The sequence below is a fragment of the Carlito syrichta genome, unplaced genomic scaffold (assembly GCF_000164805.1).
Source record: "Carlito syrichta isolate Samal-C Ts95f unplaced genomic scaffold, Tarsius_syrichta-2.0.1 Scaffold39610, whole genome shotgun sequence".
NCBI classification, from domain to species: Eukaryota; Metazoa; Chordata; class Mammalia; order Primates; family Tarsiidae; genus Carlito; species Carlito syrichta.
The window spans coordinates 448,929-471,290 of record NW_006983706.1 but is presented as its reverse complement, the minus strand read 5'-3'; the positions used below and the strand labels follow the sequence as shown (position 1 = coordinate 471,290).

The following is a 22,362-nucleotide window of genomic DNA, read 5'->3' as shown; positions in this document are numbered from 1 at the left end:
TCTGATTTGCTTTTAAATATTTTTCTTTGGCAAGTTTTACTTGTTAGAAATACTGTGTTATCCTACTGCTTATTCCTGTGTTTCTAATTACGCTTTTTTTTTTTTTTTAATAAAGAAAAGCATGAACTTCAGGCAAATGACTTGGCCATCTCTAAATCCTTCGAGGCATCTGGTCGGATATATGTCTACAGGAAAGACCTGGCTGACACTTTGGTAAGGACCTTTAGCCTTGTATTTAAATCACTCATACATGCAAATATCAGACTCAAAGCATATTTTCATATGTTTTATAATGAATATTAGAAAAAAAATATACTAAACAATTTCCTCCCTTGCCAAGGATATATTCTCACATAACATTATTTTTGCATGTCAAAGGGAGTCCCAACTTGAGAAATTCTAAGCTCCTAAGTAAAACTTTTCCTGAACTGAAATAAGGCAAGTGACTCCTTCATGGAATTTTAATTTTATATATATATATATATAGTTTAAAAGTACATATATATAATTAAAATATAAATATATATATATATATATTGGGGGGGCATGTATATTTGAAGATTAGGCTGAGAAATACGCCCTGGTTGTATATGGGGAAAGAGACTTTTGTTTCAACACCATGGCAAAATACATTGATCAGCCTTCCCAGTGTAAAATGGGTTCATAACAAGGGGATGTCAGATACCACTGAAGAGTAAGAGGCTAAAGAAGTGTAGAATCCATGCTTTAAGTTATTTCCAGTTCCAGATTTAAGAATGTCTTTGCCTAACTGGATGATCTCTTTGTTGTTGTCATGGTTAGTTTCTGACTAGCAGGACCAGGCCGCAGATCTGTCATCTAGAAAAAGTAGGCTCTAAGAGATTGTGACCGGGGCTAGACTCCAGGTTCTCATCTGTTTTCCTGGAGACATCCAATAATCCACAACTGAGAGAGGCTGGGTAACATTCCAGCTTCCTACAGCTAAGTAAGGGAGAGTGCTAGAATTTTCAGTTCACTTACGTTTGACTCTGAAGCCCCTGCATATTCCTCTCATTGGACATGAGGAGAAAGACAAGGAGAGGGAAACATTTACCTTACTTGAACCTCTCCTGTTCTTAAGCAGATCGCTGGGCCTGTGTAATTCCATCAGTGAAAATATGACAAATGGGTACTGCACAGTATTTTTGAGTAAATAATGAGATCATTTTGCCTCTTCCTCATGAAGGAAGATGGTCTAATATGTAGCTACTGTGGACCTCCTTGCAGTGGGAGAGAACCACACTCCAAGTGTCTTTCACGCCCTCCTCCCCAAGCCACACGTGACAAGGGCCACACTCTGTCTTCCATGCCCTCTTCCCCAAGCCACACGTGGCCTTCTTGTACTGTTCCCTTGTATGCATTCCAGGGCTCAGTCTACCACTGTCCCAGGCCAGCATCTGAAGAGAAGGCAGGCTGGGGCAATATCTTCATTAAATAAGTGGGTGCTTATGTTCCAAGAAGAGCCAGACTTCATCCTGTCCCCAAGTGTTTCCCCAACCAACTTTGGATACCACCTAAAATGTCCCCATTAGAATCATAGGTTTAGATATTTTATCTCCAAGACATGTCAGCTAAAACAGAGCACTATAAGAAAAGAATAACACATGAAACCACCAGTACCCTCTAGCACTTTCAACATGGATTAATCTTCTTAGAAAACAGGAATTAAAGTCATGAAGGAATGGGATGGAGAAATATAATGTTTCTAAGTGAGGGCAGTGGACAACCTGGAATGCAGTGCCAGGGTAGGGAACCCATGTAAGAACAAAAAACTGAGTAAAAATATTCTTACACCTCCAAGTTTTAAGCAGGTATTTCTGTTACTTCCCAAATCTGGTTCTTCCTTTGACAGTCTGTAGTGGGACCTATCTGGTCCCAGCCTCATCAGACCCATCCCTGAGAAACCTTGACTGTCCCTACCCTGCCCTTCCCAAAGTTGTAGCCTGTTCATTTGATCAGCGCTTTTTGAGCTCCACACTGTGTCCTACACTGGGGACACAGAGACAATTAGTACCTTGATCTGCTCCAAAGAGAATCAAGTCTTTGGGAAAGCTCTGTGAGGATTTTGAGTCACTCGTTTTTTGTTTGTTTGTTTTTAATTAGAAAGACTTTTCATAAATGTAAAACTTCTTCAATGAAAATAATTTATTTTTCAGTTTAGAAAGAGGAATTAATATTTTGCATCTATAATATTCCCTTTATTCTGCCATGTCACTTATTTTTGCAAAGGCCCTTTCTTTTTTAAGTCAGTAACCATTCAAGTCCCATTCCTCAAATGGGAGAATTTATATTTTAATTAGAAAATATCAAATATTTTGGAAAGATGCCAAGTAATTTTTAAAATCACTTTAGCAGTGACAATAGATTTAAAGTTGTGGTAGCATTTAATAATTTTATGTTGTGTTTTAAGGAAGTACCGTCACCAACCTCACGGTGGTTAGGCCCTATATATGTAGGGAAAGCAGTTGATACTTCAAATAGCCATCTACCATGGTGCATAAATGAAATAACTTTTGTTTTTGATTTCATGTTAAATTTTTTTCATTTTCCACAGGCATTTTAATAACATTTGTAAATGTGTGTCTGGGATGAGATTTGTTAAACATATTTCCTATAAAAGCCATGTCTGTCTTTATTGAAGTGCACCATGACATTTCTTTTGTTTGTTTTTATACTGACCCTGCTGGCACATTAATTCTTACCAGAAGCCAGAGTGATTTTGGGGCTTTCACTTTCATTATGCTGTCTGCCGGGGCAGCGTTTTATAATCAGATTTGTGCGTGCCTGTACGCATGGGGGGTTGGGAGGGGTGGGGGAAGGGCAGGCTAACTCAGCGAAGTATCATTGATCACATTCTGCTGTTTCCAAGACCGTTTCCTAAATTGGTTGTAACTCACTGAAGGTGAACCGACCAGGGAAAATATTAAGTGTACTCAGAAAAGATGACTTTTCTAATCTGGGCTTCTAGTGCCTTTCTACGGCCAGCCAATTCAGCACAGAACATTTGGGTACTACTGAGGATCCTTTTGCTTCTGTCTGTTGGTTTAGAACCCGTTTGCAGAAAATGAGGAATCACAGCAAAGGTCGATGAGGATTTTGGGAATGAACACTTGGGATCTTGCTCTGGAATTAATGAATTTTGATTGGAGTCTATTCAATTCAATTCACGAGGTAAGAAAGGAGCAAAGAGATAAAATGTGAATGCTGTTTTAACTGCCAGTTCTTTTTGAGGAATATCTGTGCGTGCGGCGATATTGTTACGCTGGGATAACATGGTCCAAAACATATTTGGGGCTTTGAATAGATTGAAAGACTGACCCAATCCTGGAAAAATCAGAACACGTGAGCCTGTTTTATTTGCTCCTAGTGTGATCATATGTTCATGTAACATAAAATAAATATGCTATATTTTATATGTAGAAACACATATGTGTGTGTATGTATATGTACTGAATATATGGTGCTCTAACAGGAATTAAAAACTATTTTACCTTTGATATTGTTATGTTCATTTTTCCATGAAGTGCACAGGAGTTGTACAAGAACCATATTTATATCTATGTGTGTATACATACACATTCATCTTTTTATTTAAGGACATTCTATAAATTTGGACTGTGCTGTAAGACTTTAAGTACTTTCTTGAATATTTGGGATATATTTCAAGTTTTTATGTCTATCACCTTCTCACTTGAGGACTGATTGTAACATTTATAAAACAGTAGACCAGGGGCAAAATGCTACTGACAATTAATGAGCAAATTGGGCCAGTGGAAAGGCTCACAGGAATCAAGAGATGACAAATGTTCAAGCCCCATGCAACCATATGTTGCCTTTGCCTTTCTATGCAGCAAAATTTTTCATTCTGATGATGGCCTTTGCCTTCTGAAGACGGAACCTCATGCCCGGTTGAAGGACCTTTAAGCTTTGCTTTCATTTTGGAATGTCTTAAATGTCCTCATATTTTCTCATTTAAAAATTTCAACATTATGATCTGAATTTGAGCAAGTAGTGAACTCATTCAGGCTAAATGACTATGTCTTTGGAAATGTTAATAGGTAGAATGTGTCCCTGCATATGTAGTGGGAAGAATGTGGATTACTTCAGTAAAATACACACACACACACACACACACTCTTTCTCTCTCTCTCTCTCTCTCTCATTTAAAAACAAATCTTTTTTATTGCTTTGCACGTAATCAGTCTGTGTAAATAGTTACTGGTCTTGTTTGCATTTGTGAGTTATTAGATCCTGCTCTAATGTCATTTTCTTTCATTTTATGGTTTGACGATCTCTTATATCAGTGGTTCTCAAAGAGCAGGTACCCAGACCAGCACCATCAGCACCACTTGGGAACTTGTTAGAAATGCAAGTACCTGCAGGATCAGAAATTCTAGGGGTGGGGCCCAGCAATCTGGGCTCTGATAGTACTCTAGGTGATTCTGACTCACACTAAAGTGGAAGACCATTGTCTTAGTGAATAGGCCTGTGAGGGTCCAATGGTGTGCCTTTACAAATGCCAACAGTGTTAGTGTTCATTTTCATTTGAATTTTTCAACATAGCAGTTTGAGAAGTTTGGGGATTTCATTTGGCCCGTGATTTACAACTTTAGGATATCTTAGATTTCTGTATCGAGATGTCTTCCTTACATTCTGAAAAATTACTTGTATATAAGGATTCTAGGTGAACAGTACTGGACAAGGCATTCAAATTATATATAAATTAATTTGAGCTGAATATATTTTTATGTGTTATATTATCTGTTAGGATATTAATGATATGTGAAGTTGCTCTTAAAAATGGACTGAATTTTGTATCACCTTGACTTTGCTGGGAATAAACCTTGGCATGGACGCATTTTCTTTCAGCAAGAGCTGATCTACTTCACATTCAGCAGACAGGGGAGCGGGGAGCACACCGCAAACCTCAGCCTTCTGCTCCAGAGGTGCAACGAGGTCCAGCTGTGGGTGGCCACGGAGATTCTGCTCTGCAGCCAACTGGGCAAGCGGGTGCAGTTGGTGAAAAAATTCATCAAAATCGCGGCCCAGTAAGTTTTCGGTGGTGAGAAGTGCTATTCCTCTGTCTCATTCAGAGAGTGCATTGTTTTTTGTTTCTTTTTTCCATTGTGATGATAAGAGTTGAAATGTCAAAGTATAATATTGAGTTAAGTGACCATGGTTAAAAGGCCTCTTCTTGAATATTTATGTCTTTGCATTTCAAGTGTTTATATCTTAAAGTAAATGTCAAGATACCAGATGGAAGCGCTGTGCTCTATGCTTCAGGACTAATAAGCAGGCAGAGCACATGCCCTTCAACCTGCAGCTGAACTACAGACTGACTGGGTAAGCTACAGGAGACTAGGAAAATGGGAGATGATGATGGGAGGAAGGGAGAATCAGTGCAACTTGAGTGCATCCTAGGATTCTGCCCATTGCTCTTTAATGCCACTAGTCTGAACTTTTGCAGACTCATTTGTTAGAAGACCCTGCACTGTCTGGTCCCACCTTACCTCTGAGCCTCACCTCCCTGTGCACTCTTTGCTCTAGCCACTCTGAATGTCTGTCTCTTTCCCAGGCACACCATTCTCCAAGCCTGGACATGTGTTGTTGGTTCTGTCTGCCAAGAGTGGCCACCTCCACCCAACAACAATTGGCTGTCATTCTTCAAGACCGCAGTCATGTGTTCCTTCCCTCCTAAAGTGATCCCTGGTTTTCACATGCAGGGTCAACTACTTCCCCTCCGTACACACATACTTTTTTTAATCTTTATACAGCTTCTTTATTATACAAGGGGAGGGGGTCCCAAAAAACCCAGAATTTATTTATAAAAAATTGTTTATTTATTCTTACATGTTTAAACTTCAGTCACCTTCAAAGTACTCTTCATTTCATGCAGTATACAAGATGCTTATTCCACTGCTCAAGACAGTTTTGGAACCCATCAATTTTGATGCCTTTTAGTGCTTCTGCCACCTTTTTTTCCACCTCTTCCATATCAGCAAAATGTTTCCTTTTGAGGACTTTTTTAATTCAGGGAAACAGAAAAAAGTCGCTTGGGGCAAGATCGGTTAATATGGAGGGTAGGACACAGAGTCATGTCGTTTTTGGTCAAAAACTGCTGAACACTCAGTGCAGGGTGGGCAGGCAAGTGGGTTGTCATGATGGAAGAATCAGTCACCTGTTTGCCCCAACCAGGACATGTCTTCCACAAATCATGACACAACCTTCTCAAAACTTCCAGATAAAAACTTTGGTTGACTGTCTAATTCGGAGGAACCAATTCCAAGTGTATTACAAAGGGTCCACCCTCCAAAAGATAATTCCAAATAAAAAATAAAAATAAATAAAAAATAAATTGCACTTGAAAAAAAAAAGATAATTCCAGGTTGTTTTTTTTTTAATCCTCCCTCATATTTTTCAAATTTATCTGTGGATGTAGGATTCCTTCACTGGGTTGTGTCAGCTTCCAAAGGACAGGAGGCATGCCTGATCAATCATTGTACCTGGGTGTCTGGTATAGAACTTGATGAACTGCAATGACTCAGTAAGCAATAGTTGCATGAGGTTTCAGTAACTCACTGGGAACATTTCTTAAAAGACCAAATTAGTACCCTCAGACTGTTCTTTGGACAGTTCCACAACAGAAATAGACAGCCTGAATCAAAATTTTCTTCAGTTCCTTTTGCCTCCCAGACTTCTCATTTTATTGCTTCTTTGTGTTTCACAGTAGTTTTTATAACAAACAGTTTTCAAGTGTATGCCAATGCAGTATATTCAGGAAATATATACTGATCACTTGTTATATGTGTAGATCCTGCAAGATAGTATGGGGAATTCAGATTGAGTCTATGCTCAATCCCTGCGAGTCTTCTGAGGGTGTATTTCCATAACACAGCTGGCTGCTGTGCAGATGCGAGGTGGACAATTAAGTATGCAAACTCATTCTAGAAAATGTACTACATACCTCACTGGTGAATATCACTATGGTCACCTTTGAAGTACTCCCCTTGGGAAGCTATGCACCGATGCCAGTTCCTAATCCACCCTTTTCAAAGCAATTTTGGAACTCTTTCTGGAATGACCATCAGAGTTGTCATAATATTACCCTTGATGTCCTTAATGACATCAAAATGTCTTTCTTTCAATATTTCCTTTATCTGTGGGTAAAGAAAAAAGTCACTGGGGGGCCAGATCAGGTGAGTAAGGAGGGTGTTCCAATACAGTTATTTGTTTAGGGGCTAAAAACTCCCTCACAGACAGTGCTGTGTGAGCTGGTGCAGAGCTCCTTAGGGACCATTTTAGCACATACCTTTCTCATACTAAGATTTCCAGTTAAGGTTTTCCCATTTCTCTATCAATGTTTATTTGGTCTGCTATGTTTCTTACAGTCAGCCAACGATTTGGATGCACAATTTGATGAATTTTTGCAATGTTTTTGTCAGTTCTGCTCATTACTGGCCATCCTGAACTCTCTTCATCAGTGACTCTTTCTCTCCCCTCAGAAAAATGCTTAATCCATTTGTACACTGCTGTTTTCTTCATGGCATTATCCCCATAAACTAGGACTAACATGCCCTGATTTCACTTCCACTCCTCCCAAGTTTAACAAGAAAGTTAATGTCTATGCATTGATCTAATTTAAGCTCCAACTTTCCTGTGACAGCACACAGAAACGTGTAATGACAATAATGATTGTCACTCAGCAAGACATCACCACCCATCAACACAAGCATAGCTGTGAGACACTGATATACCAAGGTTATGAAACTTTAGCAAGTTGTTTGTACAGTGCTACCAATGTAAGCATACAGTGGCTAGTTCATGAACTTAATTGTCAGACCTTGTAGAACACGAATGTTCTGTATTATGAGATCTAATTATGTTGGGGGCTTTAGTAGAAGAAAAGTTCATATCCTGAGGGTATGGGAAGCAGGATCAGGAAAACATTTGTGAAAGAGGTAGCATTTGAGGCTTCGTTTGAATTCTGGGAGTGATTTGACATGTAAGAGTTCAGAAGAGGTTGGGTACAGTGGCTCACACCTATAATCCCAGCTACTTGGGAGGCTGACGCAGGAGAATGACTTCATTCCAGGAGTTCTAGACCAGACTGGGCAACATGGTGAGGTAAAAAATCAGAAGAGCACAGTTTCTGCGGACAAAACACAAACACTCTGGAGACAGAGAAACAGAGCCTGTGATCAGGGAAGGTAACCTCACCAGATTTGGCAAGAGTGGCAGATACTTGTAAGGAAGTTGTGGGAGACTGATCTGCTGAGGAGCGTGGGGTCAACTGTGAAGGACCTTGCATTTCAGGTTGAAGCCTATAGACTGAATTGAGAAGGGAGGAGGGATTTTTTGAAAGTTTTGGGGCAAGATACTGACTTGATCAGAGTTGTCCTTCAGGAAGATTGATCTGAAAGTAGCACAAGGACTGAGTCGTAGGCAAGGAGACCCAGGGGCAGGATATTTTGTTTTCTTAGGCTAGAGGTCGTGGGAGTGCCTGCCCTAGTGCTTACTGTGACTGGGAATGGAAAGATATCGAGCAGATATGCCTGAATCTCATTGGACTGCATGTATGGTGAATGCTATTGCGCTCGCTCTCTCTCTCTCTCTCTCTCTCTCTCTCTCTCTTTGCCTGCATATTCCAAAATGGCCTGTGAAATTCCTGAAAGTGAAGCTCTTTCGGGTAAAAAAGCTTTCTTATAAATGCCAGTTACGTGGAGAAATGGGAAATTAATGTTCTAAGTAGTAAAATGACACCACCCAGCTCAGTTCCCACTATGAGATTATCTCTATCCTCAGGGAAATGAAATATATTCACCTCTTCCCCATATGGCCCTGTGCTCTTGAATTATTTATGGTACTGGTCTCTATCCCTAGCCCATGGAAGGGAATGCCAACAGAAACAGAAAGTCAAATTTCTTATAATCACACTAGTAGGAGTAACCAAGGGAAGATAGCAATTTCCACAATCATGAAGTGTTTTCCCTGCCTAAGGCATCCTATTTGCATATTCATGCTTCCCTCCTCCTCACCATCCCCATCCCCCACCTCTGTGGATTGAGTGGATTTTATTTCCTCACTCAGAGACAAAGGAGTGTTTGCCAAACTGGAATGTTGAGTGTCAGACAGTCTGCTCTTATCATGGAATGAATGACCCTTGGTAACAGAGGATTCCAGACTGGAATGGCATCTAATATTTGCACTGCATCAATTTGTCTTCTGCAGAAATTATGTCTATATTATTTCCTTTTTTTGAAAAACAGAGCTGGATGTCAGTGATACATGTGTTTTGTGTGTGTATGTGTGTGTGTGTGTGTGTGTGTGTGTGTGTGTGTGTATGTATTTTCCCTTAAATATGACTGAAAAAGCTATATGGATCAGGAAAATCATTTACGGGGAGGTAAAAGATAAAAAGCTGGAAACTATATCTAAGATCCCATGTAGATAAATGATGCTGAGAATAAAAAGAGGAATAATAAACTTTTATAATGATTACTAATAAAACCATTTCCTCAGAAGTTCTTGTTCTCACCTTCAGCAAATGTTGTTTGATGGACTTGCTGTGTGCTAAACAACTGGGTGATGGACAGAAAATAAAAATGAAATAGACATATATATATATACTCTAGCCTTAGGGGACCTTCTGTCTAGAAGGGAATGATGTAACTGTTGGGGCTTCCATCCTGTTGTAAGGTGGGAGGACTCAGGAGTAAGAGAGAGTGCAACTGAGTTGCTTCTAGCAGATGGATGGAACAGTTCTTACTGACAACAAGAGCCTCAGCAGACAAGCCTGGTATTTCAAAGCATCAAGTCAAGAGATGGTGCTACCTTAAGTCTGTTATGGCTGGTGTGAACTTTCAAGAGGTGCAGTGAGACAGAAGGGGCAGAATGCAGGAAGTGAGCATCAGGAGGGAGGTGGAGTCACAGTATTGAAGTCTTAGGCAGCAGTGATTCTCAAAAACAGGTGGGCTTTCAAATCATAAACCGGGAGTTACCATGTTTTTTATTCATGGAATAAACTGAGCAGAGTCTACCCAGGGGAAAGTTACCAAGAAACCAGGTAAGGGGTCCCTTGGACCGAGGTCAAGGGCCTCATGCCTACCAGAAGACTGTGGGCAGAGCCAAAGACTGGATAGGAGGACCATGAGAGGGACAGACCAGGCCTGGTAGAGGCTCAGCAGCAAGGTGCCTGTGGATGTGTGTTCACCCTGATACCTTTGACCCTAGGTGTAAAGGCAGCAGTGCCTTTCCAGGGTTCACTGTTACTGGGGCTAGAACTTCCAAAACACCCAGGCCTGAGCCTCCCTGGCTTGGAGCCCAGGCACAGCTGGACTCAGGCTGTACCCATGAAGCTGGCTGTGAGGACAGGCCAGTTCAAGCAAGGCCAGCCAGAGCACAGCCGCTGTAGATCTTCCTACTTAATTTAACACCCCACACCTTTTTCGGAGTTCCAAGCTAGACATTCTTAAATACTATCTGTATGACTAGAAATTGATATAGCTTTGGGGGACAGCGGTTTGTAATATGTGTCAAGCCATTTAAAAATCTTCATAGCTTTTGGCCAATCATGGAATGGCTGGAAGTCTAACTTAATGGGGGGAAAAAATCATAAGTACAGTAAAAAGTTACATATGCAAGCTATGCCTTGCAGCATTCTGTGTAACAGGGAGGAATAACAGAAATAACACAAATGTCAGCAGTAGAGGAATAAATACGTGGAATATATTCTTGATCTAATATCATGTAGCTGTTAATGATGATATTAAGGATAGCTGGGCTCGGTGGCTCAGCCTGTAATCCCGTGCCTCTGGGAGGCTGAGGTGAGTGAATTGCCTGAGCCCATGGGTTCGAAACCCGCCTGGGCAACTTGGCGAGACCTCATCTCTACAATAAATAAAAAATTAGCCAGGTGTGGTAGTGCATGCCTGTAGTTCCAGCTACTTGGAAGACTGAGGCGGAAGGATCTTCGGAGCCCAGCAGATCGAGGCTGCAGTGGCCGGGAGCGGCCACTGCACTCCAGTCTGGGTGACTGAGTGAGACTCCAACTAAAAAAAAAAAAATGATGATATTAGGGAATCCATAGTATATAACATAACATGGCATTTAACTGAAAAGGCAGCCTACAGAGTTGTACATACACTGTTCCCAAATTCCATGGGAGACGCTGGTGTGGATGTCATAGGAGAGATGGCCTCTGTGGAAGCTAAACTAACATCACTAGGTCCCTGTTAAGCACCGTGCTTATGGCTGAGTGCTTTCATACTTCTCATATTAAATTATGAGGAATTTCTTGATGTTAAAGGCTCACCTCAGAGAAGTTGTTCTCAATGCTCTCCAGGTAAAGACATGTCTGGAATTCACAGGCTGTTCTAACTGACCTGGAAGCCTACCCTCTGCTATTACAAGCCCTCTCAGCTAGCTTTGAAAGCGAGTAGAATGTTGATCAGTGAAGTCTCTGGGCATGATTGATGTAATGCAGAGCAGATAAGCTCATGGAGTGAATGGGGTGCCATGTGATCTTATTTTCATTTCATTTCCTTATTTCCTTAAGTGAGAAATGGGGGGCAGTATTCCCACTAATATATGCCATATTCTAAATGTATACATAATATAATAGCTATTTTGTTGGTAGCAAAGAAAAATGTGTCTAAATGTAATGGGAGGGGGAGGTTAGACCTGTGAGGCACGAGGGGCTTGTCTGTCAAAAAATGAAAACAGCATGTTGCTGAGGAAGCCGGAACTAGAGCATGTTTACAAGGAGTGGTGTGGTATATATAAAAAAAGAGTGCTCAGCTGACATAGTAAATGCACACAAAATAAGTAAAAATGCAGGAATCTTGTGAAATGTTGTGAAATGTCAGAATGGCACTAAGAACACACATCTTTTCTTGAAGGTCTGGAATCGTCTTTTGTGCTATAAACAGTTGAGGAGCAGTGAAGTTTACTGTTAGGTTAAAAATCCTAACAGGGAGCCTCCAAAATGTTAGGTCAGACCCACTGGGGTGGGGTTGTGTGATCTGGTGCCGCAAGAAAGTTGCAAAGAATTGCACAGAAGTTAGATTGGAAAATGTAGTTCATTTAGAAAGTAAATTAGAGAGAGAAAGAGGAGGAGGAAGCCAAAGCCAAGAAACATGGCAGCCATAGTTCAAAGAGCCACGTGGACACACCAGAGTTTTATAAAGCAATGGCAAATGGAGATAGAGAGAGAGGAGATTCACCTCTCTGAGGTAGGGGAGGGGGCCAAAGTTTAGTCTGGCCATGTGACTCAAAGAACACATGGCCAGACTATAGCTTAACAAGGCAATGGTAGGAAAGGGGGCCAAAGCTTAGGAAACAGGGCGGGGCAACCATTGCTCAAAAAATACATGGCCATACCAGAGTTTAGTAAAGCAATGGCGACTGGCTGCTTGGAATCAAATCCTTTAAAATTTTCTCTTTTATGAAGGAAGGTCATCAAAGTGATTGGGTAGTGGTCTGTTCCACGTCATCACAGAGGGCAGGTATGCATAGGTACTGAGGTCAGGTGATGGACAGCAGGCAAATGGGTGGGTTAGTGATGTGATTGTTGACATGGTAAGGGTCTGTCCGTGTCATGAAGGTCACGAAGGGCTGATTAGGTTAACTTGGGTCCTATGGTTGGAGGCAAATACTTGAAATTGAAAAGCTAATTAGTGCAAAACAAGCCGGGGAAGGGGTTGTAAAACAATTATCAATAGCTACCTCTGAGAAACCCATTCTGTCTTGGCTAGTGAATTAGAGGGCGTTAATTAAAGTGAACTGCTAGAAAAATATGACAAAGCTAAGCAGTGTTCAAATGGCTGCTCACTGGGTATATTGACTCCATGTTGTGTCCTTTCAGTTATGTAGGATATAGGGCAGAGTTCCTGAACACTGTGACCTTGGAGAGCTTTTCAGCTTTATCTTTTGTTTTTGTCCAGGGAAATGGCATTTCCTCAAGTGACCTCTGATTTCTTTTATTCCATAGCTGCAAAGCCCAGAGAAACCTGAATTCCTTCTTCGCTATCGTGATGGGTCTCAACACTGCCTCTGTTAGCCGTCTGTCACAGACCTGGGAGGTGAGTCTTGGGGGTTTCACAGGGGGTTGGGCTAGTGAAATTAAAATAAGCTCATTTAAGTGTTTTTCATGAGATAAGTACTATTAGGCTAAAAATGTTAAAAGTAATGTGTCAAGGTGGTAGGGACCATTTCAATCAAATGGTCTTTAAAATGCGTCTATGATATATATGAAAGAGAGAAGCTAGAATTAGTCTTTTATCTGTGCTCCCTGACAGCACAGCTCTAGTTCCAGGCTGGTCCCCTCACAGTCTCCCCTACAGGATGACGTGTGCTCAGAAGTGCATTTGCGGTGATGCTCATGAACCTGAGCTTCAGGGCCTCCCTTGCAGGGCCCCTGACAATGTGTTCACATGGATGATGTATATATTTTTGTAAAATTTGTGAAAGCAATGTTGTGTTCTTTTTCTTAAAGAGGACCCACAAAATCCGTGCTCTGCCTCTTTGTATGATGGAGGCTGTTTGGGTTGTGAGGTCCAGAGGCCCACTCAAATTGGCACGCGTTCTGGAGCCCCTAGGCTTAGCCAGGCACACATATTGGACTCTGCCTCTCCATCTCCTTCTTTCCTTGGGCTCTTGTTTCCTTCACCCTACTTTCCCTCCTGACTCTCCATACCTTTCTCTTAAAGCATCGTGTCTCTTCCTTTCTGGCTGTAGCCTGTGTGTGGCCCACTGTGGCCTCCTTAGCCTCTCTCAACGTCCTCTCAGATTTAGTTCCTGTCATTAACTCTGTCATTCTCTTCATGGTTCCAATTCAAACTCATACAAAAGAAAAGCTGATAGGCCAACTTTTTTTCTCTTAGTATAGATCTCTAGGTAGCCTGTGGATTCACTTTCTTTCAGACAGGGGCCATACCCTGATGGAATGCACTGAGATGACTGGAGGGTCAGAGTCAGGGCTCCTTAAAGGGGTTCAAAAGAAAATAAATGAAAGTCCCGCCTGCTCTGTCTAAACAAACAAGACGTTCACATGCATCCTCAGATTAAAGAGATGGGCGATCTTTGCCATGATTGATTAGAGCAGGAGGGAAACAAAGGTCTAGCGAGGGTTGGTGGGGAGTAAATTTGAACAAAACCTTGAAAGAAATTTTGATTCACAAAAATTGGGAGGAGAAATAATTCAATTAAATTCAAACAACTTGTGTTTAATGTGCATACTGACTGCCTGCAATGTGCAGGGCATTGCCATGGCGGACAGGAAATGGACTCATTAGAACAGAGCGAGCACATGAGGAAGGAAGTCTTGGACCAGGGCAGGGCAAGTGGAGAGACACATCCTGCCTCAGGGCAGCTGAGAAGCCTCAAGCAGCAAGACCTTGGAGGCTGAGCTGGGAGTCACTGGAGTGTGGGGCTGGGCATCGTGGGCAGAGATCACCATGAGATCACTAGATCTGGTGACTGGGTGAATGAAAAGTTATCACTCTATCCTAAATAGGCAATACAAGAAAAGAAGTAGTTTTGAGGAACTAGATCAGAGGTCAGCAAACCTCTTTGGAAAAGGGGCAGAGAGTAAATATTTTTAGGCTGTGCAGGCCATATGATCTCGGTTGCAGCTTCTGAACTCTGCCCTTGTAGCAGAGCGAGAGCAGCCATAGTGGGCATGGCAGTGATGAGTGCGCATGGCAGTCATCCAACAAAACGTGATTTACAAAAGCAGGAGATAGACCAGATCTGGTTCACAGCTGACCCCTGGAGCAGATTTTGAGGTGCCACTGAATATTCATGTGGGATGGCCAACAAACTAAGATATGCAGCTCAGAGGAAAGATTGGAATCACTTGTAGATTTCATGTCAACTAATTTGTCCTCCATTCATTGATGTATGTGTGTATGTGTTTGTATACATCACTCATTTCCAAATGGATGAAACCATGCATTTACTGTGATAAATTGAGTCCAGATTCAAAATTATCAAATCAAAAAACCCATTTCTAGACAATAAAGTCTAGTTATTGTGGGGTTTGCCTCATTATTTTGATTCATTATTAGAAACAGAAAATCTCACAGATCTCTTCTTGAGTATGTGAATAGCTGGCCTTTGTTAAGCACCAGCCATCAACTGTATACTTTTCAAGAGCTGTGTCTATATCCTCAGCAGAAGAGACAGATCCAAGAGCTTAGAGACTCACACCAAACCATACAGCTATGGGGCAGGAGCAGGGTTCAGACTCAGGCTGACTTCAAGTATGTGCAGTTAACCACAAAAGATTACTAAGTCAGTATAAAAGGCATCCAGTTTGTCACGTGTCTGTGTTAAGGCAGGCTGGAACATTCTGGGCCGTCTTCGTTACGTGTATATTTTGGGGGGAGGATGGCATATGTTTACAACATCTGTTGTATTTCCTGTCACCTGTTGATGAGCCTGAGCTTTACAATTCAGTAACTCCACCAATTAAAGTACAGACTTCTTCCTTTAAGTTTTCCCTGACCCTTCACTATTTAGTCCTCTGCAGTGAAATATAATTATATCAATTATATTAAAAATGTCCGCCAACATTATTATTTCCCACTCAGCAAGACTATTAAGAAGATGAGAGTATTCATCAAAAGTAGGATGTGGAACTGGACTCTTCACTTTTAAATAATCACCAGTATGTAGAATGTCTAACTAGCCAGACCCCTGAATCATGTGATTGTTATTTTAAACTGTTTTTAGCAACATTCCAAAGAAATGTTACATTAGAGGGATGATGAAAATTGTATAATGAGAAGAAATCAAGGTAGAACCAGATGATCGTTGTATTTATGATTAGAAATGCAGCATGGATAAGCACAACCCCGGTGAAAACTCCCTTTGGTTCCTCTCAAAATAACTGACTTCTGTGACCTCTTGCTGTTTGTTTTTTAGAAAATCCCTGGGAAATTTAAGAAACTTTTCTCTGAACTTGAAAGTTTAACAGTAAGTAGTTGACCCAAAGGAGACTTATTCTTCAAATTAATTGTGCAGGTCTTGTTGCTTTCTAGATTTCAGTGGTTGGTATCTGCACTTTGCGGTGTTCAGTGGCTTAGATGAGTTTACTTGCATATGACAATGTCACTTTGCTTCTCATGGAGTGAAGCGAGTTGATAGTTAATGCTTCTTCCTCTCTATGTAAAACGGTGGTGAAAGTAATCCTCTCAGTGTGATTTTTCAGGAGGCAGATTTTTAAGTGTAGTCCATTTCAAAGCCTACAAAATTAATCAAGTATAAATTCAGTGTGCAATTTGTGTCTCCTGCATTATTCTTTTCTCTTTTACTCTTTTTAAAATTTCTTAGGTTTGGACGCAAAATGTATAGGTTCTTTTTAGAATACAATAAAAAGCATTTTCTTGTTTTCTCTGCATTGTCTGCATTATGAGGGCACTTTTTCTTGGCGGTGCCTCTAACAAAAGACTTTGGAGTAACACATGATAGAAATTATGCGGAAGAAACTGTACTTAAAGAACCTATTTGAGGAAAATAATGGGGCAATCAAAAGGTGTCTCTCATTTGCAGTCATCTTCCATTATTGTAAACCAGTAACTGAGTCTCATTCATTACCCAGACTTCCTGCCCTAATTTAGTGAGTTTATTCTCCTAGGAAACCTTTCTCTACTTCATTCTTAGGAAGAGCCTCTCTATAGCTAAATCATGTTCAATTGTATAGCAAGAGAGGATTTTAAATTGTTTCTATAGCTTATTGATTTTTTCTTTCTCTACTTGGGTCGGCAGGATCCTTCCCTAAATCACAAAGCCTACAGAGATGCGTTCAAAAAGATGAAGTCACCGAAAATCCCTTTCATGCCCTTATTGCTTAAAGGTAATGATTTTTTGTATCTTTTATGCTTATCATCCTATCTTCCAGAAATGTATCCTTCTAACTATAGAGGGCTGCAAAGGGGCTCTCAGTGTATTTCTTTACAGTAATTTTGATATTCAGACCTAATTGTGTTTGCTTGCAATTGTTTTTCAAATGCCCGCTTATTTTTGAGATAACCTAGAATACTTAATAAAGTATTTTCACTTGACTCACAAAACTTGGTACTGGAAACTTGTGTTTTTCTTCAACTCTGCTTCTAAGCCTTGTATTATTTTGTCTACTATCCATTGAATTCAACCAAGAATAGGCCTGCATAAAGATCCCAAATGGTTATCAATCAGGCTCTGTGTTTGCAACCTAAATTCATAGCCCACAGTTTGCTGTTGTGTAAGTACCTTTGGGCAACACAAGCATTATAGAGTATAAAAATTATTGCTGGAGGCCAGACACAGTGGCTCACATCCTTAATCCCAGCACTTGGGGAAGCTGAGGCAGGAGGATCACTTGAGGCCAAGAGTTCAAGACCAGCCTAGGCAACAAAGGGAGACCTGGACTCCACAAGAAATTAAAAAATTAGCCAGGCGTGGTAGCACATGCCTATAGTCCTAGCTACTTGGAAGGCTGAAGCAGGAGGATCACTGCAGTGAGTCATGATCATGCCACTGCACTCCAGTCTGGGTGACAGAGTGAAACTCTGACTCAAAAAAGAAAAGAAAATTATTGGTGGTGAATGAACTTTCTTCTTTCAAGGAGTGGAATCTGTTGGGAAGTTATCTGACAGCTCCAGGTCAGTCCACTTACCTTTCTTCTGTAGAGCACCAAATAATTCATCATGAAGCTTGAAGTTAAATTTATTGATGAGATCTCAGTGTTCTGTCTTTCAAACTAAGGGGATTAATAAAAGGAAACTCTTTTTATTAAACTCTGGCCTAGTCTCCTGACATTCAGTGTATGTCTTTACCTGTGTTCTTTCCAGGGAAGAGGAATGTGGGCATTATCCTTGGCCATATTTTGAATCCCGTAAGGGGTTTTGTTGGAATAATCCCGCATCCAGCCTCTGCTCTTCAGAGGCCTGTAACTTATGCCCAGGTCAGACCCCGATGACTGGGCTCGTAAATGTGATTCTGGAAAATGATCTGCATGGGAGCTGGATTGCTGATTGGCCTTGCCATCCTCATTCTGCATCTTCTCCCATTGCCATCCTCACCCCCTCCAACTCCTACACCTCCACATCCCTGGCAATAAAACTGGCCTTCCCTCTTCAGCCTCTCTCTAGAACAGCCAGAGCTTAGAGAATTACTGTGAGTTGTTATGCATCCCTGCAGCTACTCATTTAGTCTTCATCAAATATGAAACAAGAATCTCTGTGAAACAAGAGGATAATACTAGGACGATGGAGAGATGCACGGATGCTTCACTCAGGCTGAAAAGATTCCGTTAAATATAAGTGGATGAAATAAAGAAAGGCTGTAATGTCCAAATACCAATTTAAAAGTTTATTTGATTCTTTGTATTGATTTGCTCTTAAGCTACGTTTATTCAAGCTTAGGCTTTCTATTTGCAAAATAAAATGCCTTCAACTGGAGGCTGAGGTGGTAGGTGGGAAGTAACACTTAGAATCATTTAGACACAAAGACACAAATAAAGTCAATAGAAAATGAGGCCAGGTATCAGAAAGGAATAGATTTTAAGAAGAAAAAATTTTGAAACAATAAATGTGTTTAAGGTAATGAGGAATTCGTTGACAATCTTTCTTTAACTTAATTAGATATGAGCAGTGTTTTCTGCTATATATCAGTGTTTTTTTCCCAAAATATTTAATATAGTCAAGTGTCTTGCACATCTTAGCTTGGATACAATTTTCTGCTCTACTGAGTTTATCTAGACCTTTTTGTTGGCAGCAAGACAAATGTCCCTTTTTTTTACTTGAAAATACATTCACCCATTCCAAAAGAACAAGAACATTAAACATTTTTTTCCTTTTTTTTTCTTTTTTTTTAGTTGGATTCTCACTCAGTCGCCCAGACTGGAGTGCAGTGGCCGCTCCCGGCCACCGCAGCCTCAACCTGCTGGGCTCCGGGGATCCTTCCGCCTCAGCCGTCCAAACAGCTGGAACTAGAGGCGTGCGCTACCATGCCCGGTTCATTTTTGATTTATTGTAGAGATGAGGTCTCGCCAAGTTGCCCAGGTGGGTCTCAAACCCATGGGCTCTGGCAATCCACTCACCTCAGCCTCCCAAAGGCACAGGATTACAGGCTGAGCCACCGAGCCTGGCTTATTTTTTTCCTTTTGTATTATAGGCCTTCTTGAGTTTAAATAAGCACTTATTTTTTTTCTTAATCTTTTTTTTTGTCATTATAAAAATAAACAGTAGTCCACTGTATTTAAAGTTACTGTTTTTGTCTGAAATAATTTCCAAGGAAAATAGGAGGAGAATTAAATATATTAATACAAATAGGATGAGACAATATACATATCATGCCTGAGATGGGACATTAGGGCAAAAATATACCACATGAATTCTTAGGGTTTTTTTTTTAAGTTGCGATGAACTGCTTTCTAGCCAGCTTAATTGTTAATGAAAGCTCTTGTTCCTCCCTCCTGTATCTCCTGCTTTGAGTCACTTTTAATTAGGGACATAGGGCTAAATTGAACTCCTTGGGTTCTGAGGAAGGATTAGGCCTTCCACATTTCGTTTTTTGAAATCGTCAAATCCCAGTAAACCAGCAGATTATCAAGTAAGTGGATTACCTGAGGATCCTCCAGGCATCCTCCTTCCCAGTTGAATGTCTTACCTTTTGATGTACTTCCCCCAACTGTGGTACAGAATCCTGGTCAGAAAGGGATAAATGGGAAACCCTAAGTGAGTTTTGGGGGAGAGACCCCCCCACCCAGCTAAGGATCAAATAAGGCTGAGCCGAGTATATCATGTACCACTTGCTGTTTTCGGAGACGGTCATCCCTTGCGTTGGCGTGATAATCAAGGGGTGTCTGAGGATAAATGGGGTCCTTATGGTGAGCTGTGTATGTGTCCCAGCATGGAGCTCATCATTGCAGATTTATGTGGGTATTGAAAAGAAAAGAATGTTGGAATGCTTGTGCATTTCTTCCCCTTCTTCTACTTGCTGTCCCTTCAAAGTGTCATTTAATCTGACAGTCCTGTTGGGTGAGGCATTTGGAGTGTGTTCAGGTGTCTCCAGGCCAAAGGGCCCAGGCGTTCACTCATTTCCCATGTCCTGAAACTACGTTCTGTCCCATGACTTCAGTTCTGACATCCCAGTTTCTGAGCTCAACCACCTGTGCATTTCTCTCTCACGCCTTCCTCCTCTCACACCTGCTGTTATTCAGCTGCATCACAACCTTCTGCCACTCAAATCCTTTCTCTTCTCCTCTCCTTCCAGCCTCTCTCCCCTCCCACGTGGCCAGACGCCTTGGCCATCACCAAGCTGCCTGTTCACCAGCCCCCTGGACTTTTCCCCTGCCTTATTCTTATACCAGCACCCTCTGACAAGCCCGCACCTCTCAGCAGAGCAGCCTGTCAGCTGGCCTCATGGAGTCCTTGAGAGCAAAGAGGAGGAGGGACCACCCCCCTCAGGTGGAGGAGAGATTTAAGGCAGGAGGGAATAGTGGAGAGAGTGATGAGGGAAGCACTTTAGACTCTGCAGAGGCAACTATGTGTCATAAGTTGAGCAGGTTGACTGCAACTGGTAGTAAGGCAAGTCCAAGCCCTTTCAGTTTGAAGCTTCTGGAGAGGCTGGTGTGAAGAGAACCAGCCTCAGGGAGTCAGAATCCTGGCTCTGACGCGTGTATGGGTCAGCTGTATATATACTTTGAGCCCTAGTTTTTGCACATGCTTACCTCCTAGGGGTTACCTTATAGTCTTCTTTGAGGATTAAATGAGTTAATGCAGAAAAAGCACTTAGAGCCATGTCTGACCCTGTTCATAAGGGTAAGCTGTCATTACTGTCACTGCCCTCAGCATCATCCTTAGGAGGAATGGGCCAGGAGGGAAGACGATAAACTTTGTGACTCTGAGGAAACAGACCAGGTCACTCTGAAGGGGCATTTGAACTCTGGAATTCTCCAAAAGTATGTGGAGCCTAGGCTTTTAGGTGCGGTTTAATGTAGATCAAATACACACGGTGTTTTATTTGCTTTACAAAAAGGGTAAAAACTAACTGTGTGGACTTTTCCTTTCTAAATATTGTGTCACAAAATGGAAGCTTGCAATTATTTTTTGAAAGCAAAATTGCAAAGATAAAATAACCAGAGAGTTTGTCAGAGGCTGTGTCATTAATCATGAATCATTTTCCTATTAGGACATTAGTTGAAAAGGAAAAACAAAAGGGAAAAAAAGCTCATGAAAACATTGCCGTCCACGCTGGAAACTGTGTTTAATAGACTCCCTAGGCCGGACTCAGTGGTTCATGCCTGTAATCCCAGCACTTTGGGAGGCCGAGGCAGGAGGATTGCTTGAGGCTAGTAGTTCCTGACCAGCCTGGGCAACCTAGGGAGTCCCTGTCTCTACAAAAAATGAAACAGACAAACAAAAAAAAATAGAAACCTTGAGGAAAGGATTATATCAACATGGGCTGTAACTGTGTAACTGGTGTTGCCTCCTGGTGGCAGTCTAAACCTGGTGGCCCAGTGTTTGGGAGGCAGATTTTAAGAGCACTTATCTCATAATTAGCCCTTAGAGAACAACAGAATAAAATCTTGATTAAATGCAAATGCTTTCCCGCTCTCTTTATAGGAGTGTTTAAGCTGTTCTTTGCCCTCTTTTCATACATGTTATTTTAACACAATTTTTAAAGGTTGTTGGTATCTGGTTCGTCCTCCATGTCTGTGACATAACATGATTATATGAACACTCTTTAAATATGGTACATTTCTTCTGTGATCCTTGTCTGTGATGATTCCCTGATGCTCAGTCATGGACCCTCTGATCTGAGATTGGATAAATCATCACCTCTCAGCACCTCAGCTGCTTCCTCTAGTGTAACTAATTCCCAATACCTGGATCTCTTTGTTTATTGCATCCAAAAAATTGTGTGTGTGTGTGTGTGTTGGATTCTCACTCTGTCGCTCAAGCTAGAGTGCAGTGCATGGCTCACTGCAGCCTCGGCCTCCTGGGTTCAGGCAATCCTTTTGCCTCAGGCTTCCCAGTAGCTGGGACTACAGGTTTGTACCACCATGCCTAGCTATCTTTTCTTTCTTTCCTTCTTTCTTTCTTTCTTTCTTTCTTTCTTTCTTTCTTTCTTTCTTTCTTTCTTTCTTTCTTTCTTTCTTTCTCCTTCCTTCTTTCTTTCTTTTCTTTTCTTTCTTTTCTTTCTTTTCTTTCTTTTCTCTCTCTCTCTCTCTCTCTCTCTCTCTCTCTCTCTCTCTCTCTTCTTCAGACATGAGGTCTTGCTATGTTGCATAATCTAGTCTTAAACTCCTGGCCTCAAATGTAAAACCTCAAAAACCAACTGGGCATGGTGGCATGCACC

The 22,362-nt window shown here is 41.3% G+C and overlaps 1 protein-coding gene across 2 annotated transcripts in view; it reads left to right on the top strand.

Moving 5' to 3' along the window:
* Window positions 1–22,362, top strand: part of RAPGEF5 (Rap guanine nucleotide exchange factor 5) — a 192,144-nt gene that overhangs the window by 157,235 nt on the left and 12,547 nt on the right. For both annotated transcript variants that reach the window (XM_021719215.1, XM_008047898.1), the window contains exons 17-22: window positions 116–213; window positions 3,067–3,189; window positions 4,888–5,066; window positions 13,007–13,097; window positions 15,943–15,993; window positions 16,786–16,873. In XM_021719215.1, coding sequence (XP_021574890.1) covers window positions 116–213; window positions 3,067–3,189; window positions 4,888–5,066; window positions 13,007–13,097; window positions 15,943–15,993; window positions 16,786–16,873 — 630 coding nt within the window. The remainder of the gene's footprint in view (window positions 1–115; window positions 214–3,066; window positions 3,190–4,887; window positions 5,067–13,006; window positions 13,098–15,942; window positions 15,994–16,785; window positions 16,874–22,362) is intronic.